We start from the raw sequence: 13,320 nt of genomic DNA on the forward strand, positions 1-13,320 counted from the left end.
GACTTTAGTTTGCCCTTTAACAGTTCAATTATAATATTAGTAATCACAAGTAAAGATTAAATATATACATTTATAGAAATTATATTTAATATTTGCTGATAGTGTAATTTGGGTTGTGTATCCTCGTTTTTTATTGTATTTGAAGCTCTTTTGGTTGTGTAATATTTAAATTTTAAAAATTATAATGGAAGAAGACATAAGGTAACTAGTTTGTTTCTCTTTCCCTATGAAAATTGATCATTATAAATATAATAAATGTTAACCTAAAAGTCTTCAATATTAAAAACAATTGCATTTTGCGATGTAAGTACTAATTTAAAATTGTAATTAAATTATTTTTATATCGTAATCTAAATCTTATCATGTGTGATTGTGATTATCACAGGAGTTTGGACCTCGTAACACCCCGCAATGTACAATTATCTGCATATTATAAAAGGTATGTTGAAAATTAATCCAATATAAATATTAACGAGTTTAAACTTGCAGAAGTTTCGCCTATTATTCAATTAAACACAGAGAACCAGTGATTTTAACTCAATTAATAGATAATTTAGCAAGGAGTAAGGAAGAAATTGGAATAAAATATGGAGAAGTAATTATAAAATTGAAATTTGTTCATTGTTTTAAGTTTGTTGTTTAAAAAATTTTAGGCTGCACAAGAAGAACTTAAAGAGATAATTGGTGATCTTTCAAAATTAAAATATGAAATTCAAACAAATAAACCACTTCAAAAATTGTTTGGCCAAGAAAATGATGTCAAGCATTATAACAATTACATTGAAAAATGTGCTTCTGAGGAAGGCAGGGCTACACACTATCACACTGTATGGTTACTAGCAGAATGTTATATGTATAGGAGAATAAGGGAAATATTTTTATCAAGGTACCCATAAAACATTTGTTATAATAAAATAATTATGTGATATTGTCATTTTAATTTTAAATATTATTTTTCAGGAGTTTACTAAAAGATTATGATTATTTTTATAAAAACAAAGCTGAGGCTTTTTCCAGTGCTTTACCTTTAATGGAAACTCTGGCTCAAACTTTGTTAAGGGCTACTGATGACAGAGGTACTGATACTGAGGGATCTATGAAAAAAGAATTCATACAGTTTTTGAAGGTATTATTTTTATATTAATCTTTTAAACAGCATATATTGAATGTAGTATAAAAAACAGTAAATTTTATCATAATATTAAAAATAATACACATTTTAAATAATAAATATGATGCTAATGGTGTTTTTAAAATAGATTATTAAAATTAAGGAGCAGGTAATAATAAAAATTATCTAAGTGACATTTTTTCTTAAAGTAAATACTGCTGTCAAAGTTAGAATTTTTCTAGTATCAAATTGAAAAGTATAGCTTAGTAATTTATTTCTTAATGTTGCAGTCCAAACATTTATTTTAAGTGATTTTTGGTAGTGATGAGTTCTCATCAGCCAGAACATTTGATGAAAGTTGCCTCATTACAAAAATATATTTGATAAGAATGTCTGGTTGTATTCATGCTTGAAATCTTAACTGTAGATATACTTCTAAAAGATTCTGAGCTGTCTAATAATGGTATGAATACAGTTTTTCCAACTTCCAGGTGCGATACATTAGTGAGTTGTGACAAGCATCTTATATTAATTGTTGAATTTACGTCAACTAAATCTAAGATATTCTTCCATTTCTAACAGTTCTTAGTTTTCCTATATTTGTATTTTTTTTCATAATGTACTTGTTTCACATAAGGTAAAAGAATTTTGACAACCTATTTTAGAAACACCTTATATAACAAGTATATATGTAGAAGTACTAATTAATTTCTATTATTGTCTCACATAGTCCCGTTTTAGCTTAATTTATGGGGTAATAAATGCGACTTATCGTTAACTATGGGTAAAGTAATGTCATCTGACCAGTTTGATATTTCTGAACTAGAGCCAAATTTACTTGTCGACGATTCATCCGCCGTTTTTGATTTAATTTATAACAAAGATGATTTGCCCTTACCAGACGTAATTGGTAAGAATATTATGAATTTCGAAATCATTAATCACATATCTTAAATTTCATTAATATTCGGTGTAATAATACTAGTATAATTATTTCAGATATTATAAATGATAATTCCGGATACGAGGTATTTACGGATTTCTGCATAGCTGATTACTTGATATCAAAGGGATTAATTAGTGAAGTACGTTTTCACGTAAAATCTTTCCCATGGTTTATATCGGATGTAACGGAGTCAGATTTCATGTGGGTGATAAACCAACTCATGGAAAGCCAGAATGAGACTCTTAGTGCGTTGGGCGAAAAATGGAACACTTATCAATATACAGGCAAATGGAAAGTTATGACTCATGAATTTTGGACGTATCCACATGAATTTAAGCATATGAAGGCAGTGGCTCCCGATCTATATACACAACTATCAGAAACGAGATTATTAATTTTCAAAGGTGATCTCAATTACAGAAAACTATTAGGTGAAAAGAACTGGGACCCTGCCACACCTTTTACGACATCTTTGCAAGACTTCAATCCTGCTCCATTATGCGCATTACGCACCGTTAAGGCACATTTAATTTCTGGTTTGAAACCAGGAGTGGCAGAAAAACTGGATGCCACTAACCCAAAGTGGATGGAAACTGGAGATTATGGTGTTATTCAGTATTCATCAAAAGTTGTACATCTCAATGATGTACCCAACTAATACTGTATTTTCAATAAAGCTATGAGAAGATAAATTTTTTTAATCCTTCATAAATATGGTGTTCTATATATACGTAAAATTAAGAAGAAGAAAATTTTGGTTTTTGTTTATTTTTTATTAAACGGTTATTGTATATTTCTTTATTAAGAAAGGACAGTAAATATTAAATTTTACATTTAAACATTAATTGAATCCATTCTGTTCTAATTATATAATCTTACAAGCGTTATAGTAACAATTAATACTAATATTGCACTATTAGGTCCTTTAAAACTTGAACAAGCACTAATTAGAATTAATTTAAAAATCAACAATATTCCCTAAACCTTTAGATTACTTTTCAGTCTCCGTTTGATCACGTTCAAATTTGCCATCGGAATCCGGTTGATATGAAGCATTCACATCGTAATCTTGGTTCGGGTCGCCAGTATATTGATTGTCGTATGATTGATTTGGATCATATTGCTGATTGGGATCATACGTTTGATTCGGATTCAATCCGTATTGTTGTTCATATTGCTCTTGAGTCATATAAGGTTGTTCACCCTCAGCATATTGCTGATATTCTTGATTTGGATCATACTGTTGATTCGGATCGGCGGAGTACTGTACATTAGGATCATAGTCTTGATTTGGGTCCATGGAATATTGTTGGTTTGTACCGTACTGTTGGTCAGGATCTTCTGTGAGGTTTGTATTTGGATCGTATTGTGGTGTAAAATTGGAGTTATTTTCTTCTATATTTGATTTCTTTGCTATTTCAGATGGGGGAGTGAAATTTTTACCATTGGTATGTTCGGTACTTGGCTGTTTGACTGAAGCGTTACTATTTGTGCGACTTAACGGTTTTATTTTCTGTTTACTTGGACCGTTGGACTGGAGTTGTGGAGATGGGGGTGCATATTTTGAGTTTCCATCATCTGAAATTAATAAAATAAAATGTTAATACCAGAAACTAGATCACATTTCTAGAAATCAACCCCAATAGAATGAAATTAAGTGAATTACTAGTCTACAAATTAATAAATATTAATAAAATATATTACACTACAAACAATCTGTGTAAAAATCGTATTACTAATTTTATATATAATATTATATATTTATATAATACTTCTAACTGTGAATCAAAATAATTAGACTAAATTGGTGACTTAATTTTTTGTAAAATTGAGTGATTCTATAAAGAAAAATAGATTTTTTTAAACGCTACCTACATTCTATTTGACAATTATAATTTTATACAATCTAAAAACTATTAATGAAATAAAATCAGAAATATCGATGGGTACCTTGATTAATTGACGTTGGAAACTGTGACTGAGTAAACCTATTGTTTAAATGATCTAGGTTAGTTTGTAGTTCCCGTATTTCCTCCCTATAAACAACACACAAAAATTAAAACTTTATAACTTTACCTATTTGGTTCTGGATAGTCCTTCAACCCCTTCAAATACGTCCACATCAATTCTAGTCTATCCATAAGTTCGGTATTTTCGGTACGCAATTTTTTCCTGTTAATTCTGAATAATTTGAGTTTATGCAAATATTACACAGTCACAAATTTATATATATATATATATATATATATATATATATATATATATATATATATATATATATATATATATAAGTTGTACCATAGGTGAGACTAGTATTTACATTTTTACAAGATCCACAAACAATAAAACCAACTTTAATTTTGAGTTTTTTAGTTTCCCATACAAGGTATTATGGTAAATGAATTTTGTATTTAATATTTTATAAAACTCATTAGTTTGGTGAAATGGAATACGCATATTGATCTATTAATGAATATAATGTTTATTTTTCTATTTTTATGTAAACCAATATGATTTCCACCACCAAATTGAATTCAGACAATTAAAATTAACAAACCTTTCGGGATTTGGGAACCAATTTAACACTAATATCAACTTTAATGGGTTCCTTGCGTTTGGTTGGTCGGACTGATGGCGAATCGGACTCGTTTTTGGGATTTATTGCCGCTGGGTCCGTCCCTACCAAACACAAGTTTATCATTAGTATAGTCCCATGAAGGCTTTTAAGTTTTTCATATTTTTAATTTTTAACTCACAAAATATGCACTAACTGCATCTATATTGTAATTGCATTAAATATTTTATTTTAATACATTTTTCTATTAATTAAATGTTGAAAGTAATAATTCCGATATAGCATTTTTTAATGTTATATGCATATTTCGCAATATTATATTTTGTTTAACATTAAGAGTTCTTACTTATGTCTGGCGTTGGCGTCTTCTAGTTTCTTAGTTAGAGCGTGACACTCGGTTGAAAGTTTGTCCATGAGTTGATTTTGGGAGTGGATCATGCCTTCTAATTCAGATACTGTGATCGCTGCAACAATACCACGAGTTACTCACTTTTTTACTAAAATTAACTAATTGTAAGCATAAGCGACCAAATTAATAAATTATTTGTGTGTTTAAAGCAAAAAGTTAAATATACTACTAATAGCTGACTTGAATGTATATAAAGTTTTCATTCAGACAAGATTATCAAATTGAATAAAAACTTATCTTTTTGCTAAATATTTTTTATAAACTTTTCTTATGGATTTTTGAGATTTTCTCAAGTTATAAATTGGAATCCCAAATCAACTCATGGACAATACATGTTTTTTTATAAGAAAAAGAAAAAATATCTTACCATGTTTATTTTCCATGTCTTGAATTAATGAGCTAAGCTCTTTTTCCCTATCTTCTTTTGGGGGTGGCAAGGCAATTATTTCACTTCCGCCACCTCTTGGAGTCTTATTACGTTCTTCTGTCAGAGCAGCATTCATATTTATCTAAACCATAATGAAAAATGAGCAATAAATTTATTTTTTTTTTTTTTTTGTTGTATTGTACCTCTTTTTCCAATGAAGCAACTTGCTCCGACAAACGAATGTTCTCCCGCCTGCTATGTATTAAATCGGCATCCGCTCTATCAAGTCGCTGCCTAAGCGATTGGATTTCGGCTTGAAGTCGAACGGCCTCCTGCTTCGCTTGTCTTTCGTTCCTTTCGTTGGCTAAATTCAACGTAGCGATTTGTTGTTCTAGTGCACTTTTCTCCGCTCCACTCACTCCAATATCTGACTGAAGGTTTACTAAAATGTTACGGATGCATAGTATAATTTTATCTATTATTCTAGTTATTTTCTATAGTTACATATTTTATTTTGCATGTCTTTCTTCATGTCGTCAATGAGTGCCTGTTTCTGTGCCACCTCTCGTCTAAGATCCCCGTTTTCGCGACGTTGTTTATCGAGTTCTAGCTGAAGTTTGTTGGTTTGCTCCCACTGAACACCCAGTTCGGCTGTGAGTTGCTCAATTTGCTGGGTGTACCTTCGTTCGACGGCAGTCCGTTCGTCCGCGATACGACGTCCCTTTTACATTGTTTTACATTGATTTATTTCAATAAATTTAATTAGATATATTTACCTGATCTGCTATGGCATCCCTTAATTTGCTATGTTGTCGGTCAAGTTCATCTTTAAGTCGTCGAATTTCCAGTTCGGCAGAATTCTTTTCGTACTGGGCTTGTTCGGCCACGTCGAGACTTCTTTTCACTTGGTCGCACGTGTCGTTTTCTTTTTCTCGTAATTTGCCAATCGCATTTTGCAGTTTATGTACAGTGTCTTGCAAAACTTCTTTTTCCCTATTGTTGACAAATATTTTATACACTATTAACGTCAGCTTTTAAGGTTGGTGTTTTTTACCTTTGTAAATTATCTAATTGTTTTTTATAAGTTTCAAATCCAACGCCATCCAAAATACTTCCATCTGCAATTTTCTTTTTGTAATTTTCGTTTTCTTCTTGAGCTTTCTTCAAATCAATCTTTGATTGGGTTAGTTGTGCCTCCAGTTCAGAGATTCTAGACTCGAACACAATTGATGGTCCTTCTATTATCCTCGTCTTTTTTGATTTTCTCGGTGATTTTAGTGTCTGTAATATATAATTAAAATTAGACACGATAGTAAAAGGATTTTCGAAAACTTACAGATTTGTTTACTTCAGATTCGGTTTCTGTCTCGGTTTCCGTTTCTAAGTGATCGAATACGGATTTAATTAACTTTGATTTTTGTTTTTCATGTAAATTTTCATTCTCACTTATGACTTCTTTCACTTTGCTCAATAGTGAAGATAGTTCACTCTGAAAACGAAATACAAAATCAAAATTGATTATTTGTCATTGGTTGTATTAAGTGTCTTACGCGACAAAATTGGGACTCTTTTTCCAGTTGCTCAATATAATCTTCCTGTCTTTCAATGAATGACATCAATTCTGGTGGTGCAGTTGGATTTTCCAGTTTGGGTGGGTCACTGGAAAAATATTTTAAATTGTGATTTGTAAATTTGCGCCCGTTTTGAATAAGAATATTTACCTAACGGGTTTTTCAACTTCGGTGGGAATATTCAATGTGGTCCTCAATGTGGGTGGATAATACTGATATCTCCTTGGTGTCAATGGGGTGTAGTGATAATAAGGTCGTAACATCCTCGAGGTCCTGCTACCAACACTTACCAACGACTGATTATCAGTTTCTTCACCCGCACTGTCCAACTCCCTTAGCGGTCTCTTTATTGGTGTGTAGCTTTCGGCGAGTAATATGCGTAAACGGGACACAGCTTCACGGTACGCGTTGTCGGCATAATCCGGTTTTCTTCTGTATTCCATCTTCGGTATTGTGGATTTCCTTTAAACGAAAATGAAGCATTTTATATGTATTCTGTGTGTTTCCTAATTATATTTTAACGGGTCATTAAATACTATGATGTATCACCTTTCAGGTATGAACAAGTGGAACTAAACTGCAGTTGCGGTGAAGAAGCGTGACCACTACTGCTTTTGTTTGTATGTACAGCAATGAGGGCGATCGATATTTTTCTGTTGCATTGTGATTCATTCCGAAATTTAATTGCAATTTTTTCTTATTAATAGATCGAAATATTTTCAATAGACAGTTGAGGTTTTATACTCAAATTATGTGTATATTATAATAATTAAATTTTCACATCATAAATTAATAATTAAAGAAAAATAATTAACTAATTTTTTAAAAGCTCATTTTTTTAAAGGTGAGACTCAAGCTAATTAGAATTCTATTTTTTAATATTTCATTATTTATTTAAAAATAAAATACAATAATATTGTAATAATATATTAGCATTTTTTATTAACAACAATAAAATGATTAGGTTGTAATTTAATGTAACAACAAATCTCTGATACTATTGAATATTTACGTAGAAATACATTATATAAAATAATAGTATTATTTTATAAACATAGAATAAAAATTAAAAGGTAAAAAAATTATAATTATTTAATTTTAATGTTATTAAAAAATCTATATGTAAAATTAATTCTTTATTAAAGTAAGATTGATTAAAAAGATGTTGAAATTATTTGATGTGAATAATTTCCAGTTATTTATTTTTTTTTGAACATTTTTTTGAAATTTCCAAATACCAAACTAGAAAGATTGTCTGAATGGACTCACTTGAGCTTCTTCCTCTTGTCGGAGGCATAGGCTGATAGAGGTCTGGTTGAGTAAAGCGACCTCAAAGCGCCCAACCTTGGTCGAACCAAGTACCCCGTCGAGGGTCGGTTCTTTTTGGCCGACGCACCCACCGCACCGTTATTGCTGAACATCGTGTAAATACTGTGGGCCCCAACGCCCTCGGAGCCCCTTTTATAAACTGCGACGATCAATCTTGCTTTAATCTGTTCCATTGGCATGGTAACCCGACATTGTTGATGTTTGCTATTGCGTAGTCATATTTTTTTTTGGTAAATTATACTTATACTGGGAAATTATTTATATTAACATTTATATTGTGGTATTTATATTTATATTATGGTATATTTATATTACGGTATATGATACTCTTAAAAATATTCATTAAATACAAACAAAATTTTATGTTCACGGATTTCCAGTTATAAAAAAATAAAATCTCTTATAAAATTACCTCTTACAACCCTATTACTATTTTCAATTGAAGTTAATGAGAAACATATTATAAATAATGCTAATTGTCGAAGGGTTCATTTAAAACAATATACTTCAGGTCTAGTAATGTAAGATAGAACTAAAACCTTTAAAATTTTATGAATATGTCGATGCAAATTTAAAAGTAATCATGGATATTTACTAACAACAAAAACTGGTGTCAGATAAATAAAATTGTAAATGGTAAATTCCCCACGTTTTCTTTAAATTTCATAAAGATTTTCAGATAGTTTACCGAGTTTAGTGCTAGGCGGTACAATGCGTGTTCCGTTTAATAATCCGGATCACGGAAGATGATACATTACGACCAAGCCGAAATACCTTCTGCGGAACGTGGTCGTTGAAACCAATTTCGCCTGAACTTCCTCTGCATGCAAATAAAACATTTTTAAATATTGAATGTCTTGTATTCGCCACTAAGTTTTCCTCGGTCTGAAAATCGATTTGGAAGTTCAGTCACAGATTTTTTAGTGGATTTCAATAACTTAGATTATTTCATATTCGATTTTTGTCATTTATGATTTTATATCTTTGGTTATTATTCATTATTTATCCTCACTTCGGAGAAAATTGTTATATCAGATATCAGAAAACTTTGTAAACAAATTCATATTTCCTATTAAGGAAAATTAGTTTTATCTTGATATACATTATTTTGATTAGTATGATTTAGTGTGTAGTTTAGGTGGTCACGCCTAATATTTATGTGCAAAATTTTGATCATTAATTAATATTAATATTATTAAATAATATTACAGACATTTTATGACGGTAAATATATTTTTATTATGCAACAAACAAAAAATTTATTATTAATGTTTGTAACCACAACTGTGAATGAATAATTTGTGATTTATTTTTTTATATATATAACTTATTTTTAGGCTTTATTTTCGATTAAAAGATTTTTGTGGTTGAAAACAGTATGGAATATTTTTAAAAATTGGATTTTTCATATTTGTTGTATGTTACACAAATTCGCTAGTATGTGTTTAGCGTCCGGTTTACTAGGTTTAGGTCTTTTTATTTTGACTTGGAAAAATATATGAAATATTATTTTATTTGCTGTCAGTTGTATTTAAAATCTTAAAACTTCCGGTTGGGTTCAACGTACAAATGCCTAAACACGTTTACTTTTCACTTCAATTTAGGAAAAAAGTAGTTGAACTTTATCAAAGTACACGAACTCAATGTGTCGTGGCAAAAACATTAAATAAATATTACTCAGAGTGCTGTTTCGAAGGTTTTGTATAAATTCCGCAGTAAATGTGATTTTAAAAATCAACGAAAGCCAGGACGTCTATGAAAACCAATTCCAAGATAAACAAAATTAAAAAAGGCTCTCCCTCAAAAATTCTCCCAAAACATCAAGACAAATCACGGAGGAAATTTAAACACAATTTAATCTACATATTAGTAGCAGAGCAGTGAGTTAATTTTTTATGAATATTAATAAAATAATCCATACTTTTTTCTTTTTCTTTTCTAAATTAACTTTTCATTGAAGAGAAGTAAAAACCTGTAAATATAATAATCATTATGCTTACAGTAAATTAGATTAGTTGAGATTTGCAGCAGATTAGGGAAAACATTAAGTAATATTTATAACAAATAAATAAATATTCTTTATTTTCTTCCACCAGATTGTAGTAGAGGAGAATATAATAATACTTTAATTTGTTTAATCTTAAAATTGATGGTTAACATTTTGAATTAGGAAGATCCTTAAACTAATCTCTGATATTCAACTTAAACAAAAAAATAGTGAAAAAGTTTATTTTATTGGTTTACAGTTATAAAACCGTTGTTTATTTTATTTATTTTTAATTTGCATAATAAATATTTTAAGGAACATTATGAAATCTGTAGACAAAATAATTGGTACTATTTTATAAGAAATCGTATGACTCATTTGTTTTGCTTGTGTGTATGTATTTATAACACTTTATCTCTATATTTACCAGTGTAAGTATTACAGTTGTATAAAAAATCGGATGTATTTATTTACTTAATAATACATAATAATAATTATTATTATATTACTGAATCAAATGATAATTACATAAAAAATAAATATTACTGCTATTAGTTTGTTATGATACACTCTAAAATAATTAAACAGCTTCTATGTACAATAAATTATTGATGTTTATTACTGATTTCTATGTGGGACGATTTATTCATTACAATCTCGAGATTTTTGCAACCTTCAAAGGTCATTAACACGAATAAAATGTGTTATTCACGTGGATTTTCGATATGTTTGGTTTATTTGTGAATTCGTACCCAACTTGAACGGTGTGTCAAACTGGAGCTGATGAAATTTCTTACGTAGGTACCCGATGGATGTGGACGAAGTCGATGGTGGTTGTTTCGGAAAACCACAGAAAATCTATCTTAAAAGTGATGAAAATTACTACAAAGATGATGAAGAATTAAGGTACATAGTTGGCCAAGTTGGACAGTATAGGTTATATTAATTTAAGTATTATTATTATATTAAGTATTATATACATATATTAAGTATAATGTGCATTTCATCTAGTACTAGATTATTAGAAATAGCAAAATTAGTTACTTAACTAACAAAGATTAAATTAATCCCAATTTTTATTTTATTCAGTATATTTTTCGATATAATTATAATTTATACTATATTATGTCTGCATGGTACTACTTAAATGTATATGTATCACTCTTACCTTATTAATCTTAATCTATCCAAACCAAATATTCATACATTAACACAAATTCATTTACTATTTAGACAAAGTCATTATCATTTAAAAGTAGTCAAATAAACACAGTTTATTTTTAATTCCGATATTTAAATAAACTTAACCTTGATTCAATTCTTGATTTATTAATGTCAATTTACTCTATTTATCTAACTTTGAAAAAATACACCCAGTGTATAAAATGCGCTATTATACCTATTATTAGATCTGTTTATTAAATCAGCCCCTTCAGTAAAGATTTATTTAAATATACTTAAGTTAGATTCAACAGCAATAAATCAATAAATATATTTGTAAAATCATTAGGCATTTATTAAAAAAAATAATATGTTTTTTGCATACAGAAATACAACAAGAAATTCAGTTCAAAATAATAATGTGGTGGATCAATATTATAAAATGAACAACCAATATCGAGGACATGCTTTAATTTTCAATCATTATAAATTTAAAGCTGGAAAGTTTAAAGAAAGGAATGGTACTCACAAAGATAATGAGAGGATAAAAAAGACATTACTCAGTCTAAACTTTGAGGTTGATGAATTTCGGGATTTGGATTACAAGTATATTCAAGAACATGTGAAAAGTGGTAATTATAATAATACATGCTAAAATTCATCCTATCCTATATGTAATTATGTTTATAATTTTAGCTGCTTCAAAGAATTATGATGACAAGGATTGTGTAGTGGTAGTAATACTTTCCCATGGAGATCCAAATATAGTTTATGCAAATGACCAGCCATATAATCCAAAAAGCCTATGGTCGAAATTTTGTCCGCTCAAAAATCCTACTCTTAAAGGTAATTATAATTATATGCTCTTAACATTTAATATTCTCAATTATAATAACATTTAATAAATATTCTTAAGGAAATATTTCCATAATATTTCTTATAAATATTTATTAACTAACATCCTTTTGTAAATTGATGAATGTGCCAATTTGAGCATGAGTATTACGTCTTATTCGAAACTCCTCTTTAAAGCTAGATCACATTTAGAAAGTGGAGGGAATGTAATTGTAATTTCACTTATTTTCATAATTATAAAGTTGTGAAAATTTTTTTTAACATATGTTTTAAAATTATTTCAGGGAAACCAGTAATATTTATTATAAATGCTTGCCAGGGATCCAAATATGATCATGGGATTTATTTCACTGAAACAAAGTCAAATTATACTGACTCCAATTTTAATGAATCTGAAATTGATACAAAACCCTTGTCAAAAGAAGATATGTCCCATATGGAAATACCTGACCAAAGTGATCTACTGCTGATTTATTCAACAGCACCAGGTATGTGGAAGCCTATGATCATTATTATACTTACCTCCAATCGGCAGAACTTTAGCAGAATTATTTACTTCTGTTAAAATTCTACATTATCAAATTATATATTACTTAATTTTTAGGATATTATTCATGGCGTTCTCCAGACACTGGTTCCTGGTTTATTCAAACATTTTGCGAGATTTTGGACGAACTTAAGTATAAAGAAGACCTACTAACAATTTTGACTATTGTTATTTGTCGCGTTGCATATGATTATGAGAGTAGGGGACTTGTAACAGGTAAAAAACAAGTACCATGTTTTTTTAGTAAATTAACAAAGTTGTTGAAATTTGAAGAAAGTGATGAAATTGAAAATAAATGCTGTGTTAACTAAATTGCATATCGTATACTTAGTACGCATTGTTTGATCGTTTTAATGACTGTATTTATGTAGAATATATTTTTATAGCAATATAGCATTTAGCATATAGAAAATATTTTTATATATATTGTATATATATGTATATATATATATATATATATAT

The 13,320-nt window shown here is 29.1% G+C and overlaps 3 protein-coding genes across 15 annotated transcripts; 2 read left to right on the forward strand and 1 right to left on the reverse strand.

The window, feature by feature from the left end:
* The first annotated feature begins 39 nt into the window (after nt 1-39).
* Nucleotides 40-2,749, forward strand: LOC109595530 (damage-control phosphatase ARMT1). 3 transcript variants are annotated; one of them, XM_049962720.1, is made up of 7 exons: nt 40-201; nt 386-439; nt 490-595; nt 654-886; nt 961-1,126; nt 1,853-2,021; nt 2,111-2,749. In XM_049962720.1, the coding sequence occupies exons 1-7, from the start codon at nt 185-187 to the stop codon at nt 2,713-2,715; spliced, it is 1,350 nt and encodes a 449-aa protein (XP_049818677.1). In that variant the 5' UTR covers nt 40-184; the 3' UTR covers nt 2,716-2,749. The 3 variants fall into 3 exon arrangements, with proteins under 3 accessions (XP_049818677.1, XP_049818678.1, XP_019866465.1); XM_049962721.1 differs by having other exon boundaries at nt 49-303; XM_020010906.2 differs by having other exon boundaries at nt 49-439.
* Nucleotides 2,750-2,822: 73 nt separating this feature from the next.
* LOC109595513 (cytadherence high molecular weight protein 3) lies at nt 2,823-8,421 on the reverse strand. Of its 10 annotated transcripts, XR_007547188.1 has the most exons (13): nt 8,249-8,421; nt 7,130-7,441; nt 6,959-7,067; nt 6,745-6,897; nt 6,463-6,689; nt 6,185-6,401; nt 5,913-6,129; nt 5,612-5,850; nt 5,409-5,550; nt 4,979-5,096; nt 4,615-4,736; nt 4,008-4,093; nt 3,593-3,635 (listed from the first exon to the last, which is right to left on the reverse strand). XR_007547188.1 is itself a non-coding variant. In XM_049962712.1 (12 exons), the coding sequence occupies exons 1-12, from the start codon at nt 8,398-8,400 to the stop codon at nt 3,049-3,051; spliced, it is 2,559 nt and encodes an 852-aa protein (XP_049818669.1). In that variant the 5' UTR covers nt 8,401-8,421; the 3' UTR covers nt 2,823-3,048. The 10 variants fall into 10 exon arrangements, 8 of the variants coding, with proteins under 8 accessions (XP_049818669.1, XP_049818671.1, XP_049818670.1 ...); XM_049962712.1 differs by lacking the exon at nt 4,615-4,736 and having other exon boundaries at nt 2,823-3,635; XM_049962713.1 differs by lacking the exons at nt 4,615-4,736; nt 8,249-8,421 and adding an exon at nt 7,529-7,583 and having other exon boundaries at nt 2,825-3,635.
* A 2,449-nt stretch (nt 8,422-10,870) lies between these two features.
* On the forward strand, nt 10,871-13,170 carry LOC126264727 (caspase-1-like). Of its 2 annotated transcripts, none has more exons than XM_049963893.1 (5): nt 10,871-11,231; nt 11,844-12,088; nt 12,153-12,302; nt 12,596-12,799; nt 12,916-13,170. In XM_049963893.1, exons 1-5 carry the CDS (start codon nt 11,104-11,106, stop codon nt 13,167-13,169), a joined length of 981 nt encoding a protein of 326 aa, XP_049819850.1. In that variant the 5' UTR covers nt 10,871-11,103; the 3' UTR covers nt 13,170. The 2 variants fall into 2 exon arrangements, with proteins under 2 accessions (XP_049819850.1, XP_049819851.1); XM_049963894.1 differs by having other exon boundaries at nt 10,873-11,201.
* Nucleotides 13,171-13,320: the final 150 nt, after the last annotated feature.

This window comes from Aethina tumida, chromosome 2, assembly GCF_024364675.1.
Source record: "Aethina tumida isolate Nest 87 chromosome 2, icAetTumi1.1, whole genome shotgun sequence".
Classification (NCBI taxonomy): Eukaryota; Metazoa; Arthropoda; class Insecta; order Coleoptera; family Nitidulidae; genus Aethina; species Aethina tumida.